General features: G+C 30.5%; 1 protein-coding gene across 1 annotated transcript in view; it reads right to left on the bottom strand.

The window, feature by feature from the left end:
* LOC115217816 (netrin receptor DCC-like) overlaps positions 1–7500 on the bottom strand; it is a 277087-nt gene that overhangs the window by 4414 nt on the left and 265173 nt on the right. Inside the window, exon 10 of the mRNA XM_036508072.1 lies at positions 5168–5334. Coding sequence (XP_036363965.1) covers positions 5192–5334 — 143 coding nt within the window. The 3' untranslated portion in view covers positions 5168–5191. The remainder of the gene's footprint in view (positions 1–5167; positions 5335–7500) is intronic.

Genomic DNA, 7500 nt, shown 5'->3' with positions numbered 1-7500 from the left:
CGGCGCACAAACTTTTCTCTCAACCTAGTATAAGGCATTCAGTATTTGCCAGCAGGCAATAAACGGTATTTTGAAAAATGCTAAATAATAAAAGACAACAGGAATATGTGTGTATGTACACATACATTCATATACACACACACAAACACACACACATGTACATTATACACTGTTGTACACAGGTACGCACTTTACTAGGTGACTCTAAAGAAACGAAATATATAAAACCCCTATATAAAAATAAATCCATAAGTCTAAAGGGTTCAAGTGCCGTTCACACCACTTCACCTTACATTCTTACAGAGAATGACCATCTTAAACAATTCTGTATTGTCTAAAGGATACCATGTCCGCAAATATTTTTAGCAACCAAAGTGTTAGTAGTTATTAGAAACCATTATATTATTATTATTATTATTATATTATTATTATTATTATTATTATTATTATTCAAATTAGAAACCATTGTTATTATTGATAACCAGAATATAAATGAAAGCTATATGTTAGTTTTATAGAAACAACCAAAAGACCAAAAGAATAAAAAATTATACAAATAATAATATCATATTATTGATATCTGTAAACCTTAAAAATGCCAAGTTGCAGGAAGCAAACCCTATTACGCCGTACTCTGGGCCAGTAACAGAAGATTGTAATACAGACTAATTATTGCTAAACTGTTGCCAATAGCAACAGCATTATCAAATGAAACCTTTGTATTAAAAGAGTAAATTATGGTAAGATAATTTTTTGGTAATGTCTAAAAGAACCATTCACTGCAACAGGTGTGAACTGCTTGAAAAACTTAACCGAAATAGCTAATTGCAAAACGATAGCAGTAACACATCAATATGCAAAGACTCCAAGAAGTGCCATTCATTTAATAGCTATGGAAAACGGTAGGTCTACTCGGTGGCTGCTAACAGTTATGAAAAAGAACCCAGTTGTTTAACTTCCCTTTCGTTAACAGCTATGTAAACAATTGCATCACTCAATTGTTGCAACCTGCTAAACAAACAATTGTGTGAATTGTTGCTAAAAGCAATGTGGACAATTGCTAACATCTCCATAAACAGTTTCCTCATTCAAGAGTTGCTAACAAGCTATTGTATTATTGTAAACTACAACAAACACTCGACACAAATGTCTCTCACTTGATGCATTTTAAATGAGAAAATTAGCAACACTATTAACATGTCTCATTATGTAGCCTAAATCTGGACTTTCATTGAGAGGAAGTCATGGTTGGATTTTATTCTTTGTATAGTATAAACATGACTCCATATTTTACCAATTATTAGCAGGGACATATATATATATAAATATATATATATATATATATATATATATATATTATATATATATATATATTATACATACATATATAATACATACATATATATACATATATATATATATAATATATATATATATATACATACATACATATATATTATTATATATATATATATATATACATACATACATATATATTTATATATATATATATATATATATATATACATACATATATATTTATATATATATATATATATTATTATATATATATATAATATATATATATATATATATATATACATATTACATGTAAGACATGTATGCCTATATTATGTTGAATTTTACTGAAATTGAAGTAAATCTTTTCTGTAACAGGTATGAAAGACTTTTTCCAAATAAAATTAAAAAATATGGGATGATAATAATTCATTTTAAGATCAAGCTCAAATCAGAAGAACAGGTAGAACAAAAGGAAATGGTTTAACTAAAGAAACAATTTCAATGAAGTGCTAAAAACCGAAAGAGGAAAAAATATGTCTATAAAAGGAAAAGAAGGTGAAAAGGTTTTATTGTGCTACTGGAGAATACCAAATAATCAGCAGCAGGAATTGTGCATCTGAAAGTTAGTTAACTCACAATATTTCAACTGAAATCCATTTTGTAAAAGAGATGTGACCAAAATCCAAAAATTAAATGATGCAATCCAAAAAAGAAAATAAGAATTATTCTAAAAGATTTACTAACTTAAGAAATCCAAACAGCAAAAATTGAAAAAGTCAGACACGTTTCTTGTAGAGGAACATGTATTGGAATATATGGGGATAAAACTCAAATGTTATCAAATTTCTGTAAAAATAGATATTTTATTAATCTATGGGGAAAATGACCAATATAGTCTCAATTTATAGATGCAACACAAAGGAATCGGTAAATAAATATATGGATATATCCTATTCAAAGATACTTGTGTGAAGGTATGCATACCGAAGTTTAAATGCTTTCTTAGCAAAAGAACATTGCTTTTGCTTTCCCAAATGTCACCTATAAAGGAATTTTGGCTTTTAATTCCTTTTAGATTCAGTTCATTACAAATTATGAAATACCTGTGGCTCGTTAGTCACAATATATAAAAACGGTATCAATCAAATTCTCTCCCATTCCTCACCATCCCCGCCAACATCTTACCACCATCAACATTATTACTATCTCCACTTATCTACTCTCCCTTCCTCTCCTCTCCCTCCTTTGTTTTATAATCATTAACAGTGTAATCTTGTTTTTTTTTCTGTCTTTTTTTTTGTAGTTTTTGTATTATATTTTATATTTTCGTAACCCAAACAAATATATGGAAAGGGGGTACAAAGACTGCGATGTTAATAATGAGAGATGGCAATATTCAAAATTAAAAAAGGTTTGATAATAATAATAATAATAATATTAAAGATGACGGTGAGGAGGATGATTAGGATGACCACGAGGATGTCGTGGCCTTCATTAGTAACAACAGCAATGACAATATCATCAGGAGCTTTAATCCTCCAAACCCCTTCAAGATATTCCCCTCCATAATTGAGTTTATTACTTATTAGCAAAAATAGAAAGCTTTTCTGTTTTAAAATAATAATAGAAACTGTATACACGCACGCACACGCACACACATGTATATATGTACACATGTAAATTGCATATATTATATATATTATATATATATATATTATACATATGTAAGTATATATACATGCATATGTTTACGTATACGCACACATACACACATATATATCTTTATATATATAATATATATATATATATATATATATATATATATATATATATACATATATATATATATGTATATATACATGCATATATAGAATCACTCATTCGCACACATAACTTTTTAGGTGTATATTACACACAAGTATATTTATACAGATATGAAAGGTACTAATTAAAAATAAAGGAGTGTTAATTCAGAAAAAAAGTTATTATAGATATCACTTATATATATATACATATACTTATACATACATATATATATATATAAATATATATATCTATATATTCACACACTGTATGCACAGTATATGCATACATATATCTATATATATTCTTACATGTATGTACTCATATATATATATATATATATATATACACACACAGTTATGCACACACACCTCACATACATGCCTAAACAGGTGAGTGTTTAATGCATGCATATGCACACATATACTCATACACAATAAGCTTTATAATTATGCAGACTTCAAGTGTGTTAGTTTTCTGAAAATTTGAATGAATATCCTGTTATGTATCCACGCAAGTATGTATATATATATATATGCATGTATCAAAATATTAGTAAAATGTAAACATTGCATGTGTATGTATGAATATATATATATATATACATAAATATACATATATATATATATATATATATATATACATACGTGCAATACTCAAGGAAATCACACAAAAGTTTTGTATAATATTTTTTTTCCAAAATAAACAAAGAAAATTGCATTCATATTCTATTCAATACAGTCAACTCCTTTCTCTCGCGACTCCCTATATTTTTTATAATACTCTAATATAGCTAAAGTGAAAAACATCTTTTTTTCCTTTTTTTTAAGTTCCATGTGATATTTTTTCTTTCGGTTATTTTTTTACTGTCTTTTAAAATTTTTTTGTTTTGTTTTGTTTTGTTTAATTTTTTTTTTTCTCGCTAGAATAATGCACCAATTATTGAAGTATCGCTTCCACGATCTGCAACAATCCATTGTACCAGAATGAGAGATGAATACAGTTGCACATATAGATAGCAATTATCAATATGTACAAGTGCACAAAACAAATTTAATATGGACGTGGTTATATAGGTGTATGCAAGGGAATTTTTTTCCTTTTATTTTTTGTTTTCAAGCTTGTAAACATCTGAATGAGTGTATGCATGTATGTGCATGTATGTTCATGTGTGTGTGTGTGACTATGTGCCTGATGTATATATATATATATATATATATATAAAAAAAAAACATTGCGCAAAAATTGATTTCTGTTCTCAGTCATAAAATTTGGCGAGGTTATTTCTATCATCAAAATCATGTTGACCATCATAGGGGGTCAGTGATAGAGTTAGTTCATAGAAATGTTTTCCTTCATAAGCATGTGTATATATATATATATAATGTATATATATATAATGTATATATTATATATATGTATTTATATGTATGTATACATATGTATATATATATATCTATATATATATATGTATATATATATGTATGTATATATATATATGTGTATATATATATTATGTATATATATATATATATATGTATATATAAAATTATATATATAAAATATATATATTTAAAATATCTATATATATGAAATATACATATCTGTGTATACATATACATCATATATGTATATAATGTATATCATATATATTTGGAACATACATATAATGATATATATAGCATGTATATATGTTATAAAATATATGTATATATATATATATTGTATGTAACTCTGAATCTTCAAAATTTTTAAGAGACCTCATTGATGCTTTAATACGCTATCTCTTAGCATCCTTCAAAATGTCAAACCTTTTCGTGTCTTTCCATCCAAAAATTAAGATTTCATTGCTCTTTTATAAACGTATGTATTTGTCTGTCTGTGTGTATATATCTGTATGTTTGCATATATGTATGCGCACCTGTGGTGTGTGTTGTGTGTGTGTGTGTGTGTGTATGCACATGTTTAAAAGATACCTTCTGATGCTTTACAGTTCCAGCCGATCAATGAGGATCTCCAAATTTAACAAGTGATTTTTTTTTAAGTATACAGGATGGCATACCTTCACATACAGGGAAATGAACTTTCATAAATTTTTTAAAATATGGTGGCTCGTGAGTGCCAGAAATATGCATGTCCACAATAGAATGGTTTGTGCTTTGGCAAGGTGACCTCTTCCACTGGCTGATCCTTTCGAACTTGATGACTTCCCATCTGAATCAGGAGTTCCTGGAAAGAAGAAAGAAAAAAAAGACCGTCATTATATGGAAAAATTTTGCATAAACATAGATATATATATATATATTGCATAAACATCCTTTGCTTCCAAATATTTATTAATTACAGTTTATAATTACAGTTTCCAATCAATGGAACAGCCTGCTCATGAAATTAACATGCAAGTGGCTGAGCACTCTACAGACACATGTACCTATTTCTTTACTACCCACAAGGGGCTAAACACAGAGGGGACAAACAAGGACAGACAAAGGTATTAAGTCTATTACATCGACCCCAGTGCGTAATGGGTACTTAATTTATCGACCCCGAAAGGATGAAAGGCAAAGTCGACCTCGGCGGAATTTGAACACACAACGTAACGACAGACGAAATACGGCTACGCATTTCGCCCGGCATGCTAACGTTTCAGCCAGCTCACCGCCTTAACATAATTCTGATAAAAAACTGTTGTCATGGGGTTAAAGGGTTACAGGAGGTTTTTTGGGGTCTTTTTTTTCCAAATATATATTTACAAATACAGGTTTTAAACGAGCATCAGCATCATACATGCAATGTTGTTTGTTCCCTATCTTCAATGAAAACACATTTGGCCATGGGAAATATGACATTGCTTGGAAACGGATGAGGGTTGGTGACGGTGGCGGTGGTGGCGGTGGTGGTGGTGGTGGGTTTATTTGTTTGTAGAAAATTCTGCCTCCACAAATTCCAGCTAACCCATGCAAACATGGAAAAGTGGTGAACATTAAACGATGATGATGATAATGATGATGATGATGATGATGATGGTGGTGGTGGTGGTGGTGGTGGTGGTGGTGGTGGTGATGGTGATGGCGATGGGGATGTTGGTGATGATGATGATGATAATGATGATGATGAGGAGGAGGAGGACAACGATGACAATGATGATGGGGTGGTTGTCGTAATGTTGATGATGAAGATGATCATGATCATGATGATAGTAGTGATGGTGATGATGATGATGATGATGGCAATGATGATGATGATGTTGGTGATGATGATGATGAGCAGGATGAAGATGATGATGACGACGATGATGATGATGTAGTGGTGGTGGTGGTAATGAGGATAATGATGATAATGATGATAATGATGACGATGATGGTTTATAGCAATAACGATGATGATGACGATGACGATGATACATTACTACTTAGGGTAAGTGATCAAAGGACCATATTTTGAAATAAATCTAATAAGTTGCAAAGGTATTATTTTATCAACAGATTAGGATCAAAAGCTAAGTCAATCAGAATATAAGTGTATTTGAAACCAGAATATAAAAGAATGAGTAGAAACACTGACTACTTCAGTCCATTGCTGCTGTGACATTTCGGTTAACTCTCAGCAGCCTCAGTATTATTAGTGCATCAGATATTGGTAACTCGAAATGCAAAGAATATTGATTTATCATAAAGTGCCTGACTTGTAGAAACGCTTACAAGTGTCAGACTAAAAGCTTGTCAAAATTTGGTACCATTCCTCTACAACACATTCTTTGAATGTTGCAGATTCAAATTTGTTGTGTACCCATCCCAGGTTAATAAGATAGGTACTTTATTTTTCATCCTTTTGGGGTCGATAAATTAAGTACTTATTAAATACTTATAAATTATTTACTAATTGTAAGTTTTTTTCTTGAATTTTTTGTGTTTGTTTTTTGAAGTATGAAAATTTAATTTGTAATCTGTAATTCGTAATGGCTAAATGTCCACTTCCTCAGGTCGTTGTGGTCTGCATGAGTGGCCAGCCAGGTGTCCCAACTTAACACCCTGTAACTTCTTTCTTTGGGGTTGGTTAAAGGAACATGTCTACTATACAAAAGCAAAGACTTTGGAAGAACTCAAAGGGTGAATATGAGAAGTTATGTTTTCTATCCCACAAGAATTCCTGGTGAAATCAGTTGACACAATTCCTGGACGACTCAGGAAATTGGTGGCAATATCTGGAGCCCATATCATTATCATCATCCAGTCTTTTAAATCTGGGAATTGTCTCCATTAACGGGGGTGGCTGGATCTACCTCAATGTCATAGCAACTGAGGTAGGCAGGTGTAGCCCACCCCAACCTTTGGTCTGGCTGGCTGGTGCCCATTCTACTTTTCTGGAGCTGGATTTTCTGAGGGGGAGTATGTC

Source organism: Octopus sinensis, linkage group LG12 (assembly GCF_006345805.1).
Source record: "Octopus sinensis linkage group LG12, ASM634580v1, whole genome shotgun sequence".
Taxonomy (NCBI): domain Eukaryota; kingdom Metazoa; phylum Mollusca; class Cephalopoda; order Octopoda; family Octopodidae; genus Octopus; species Octopus sinensis.
This window is presented reverse-complemented; position numbering and strand designations above follow the sequence as displayed.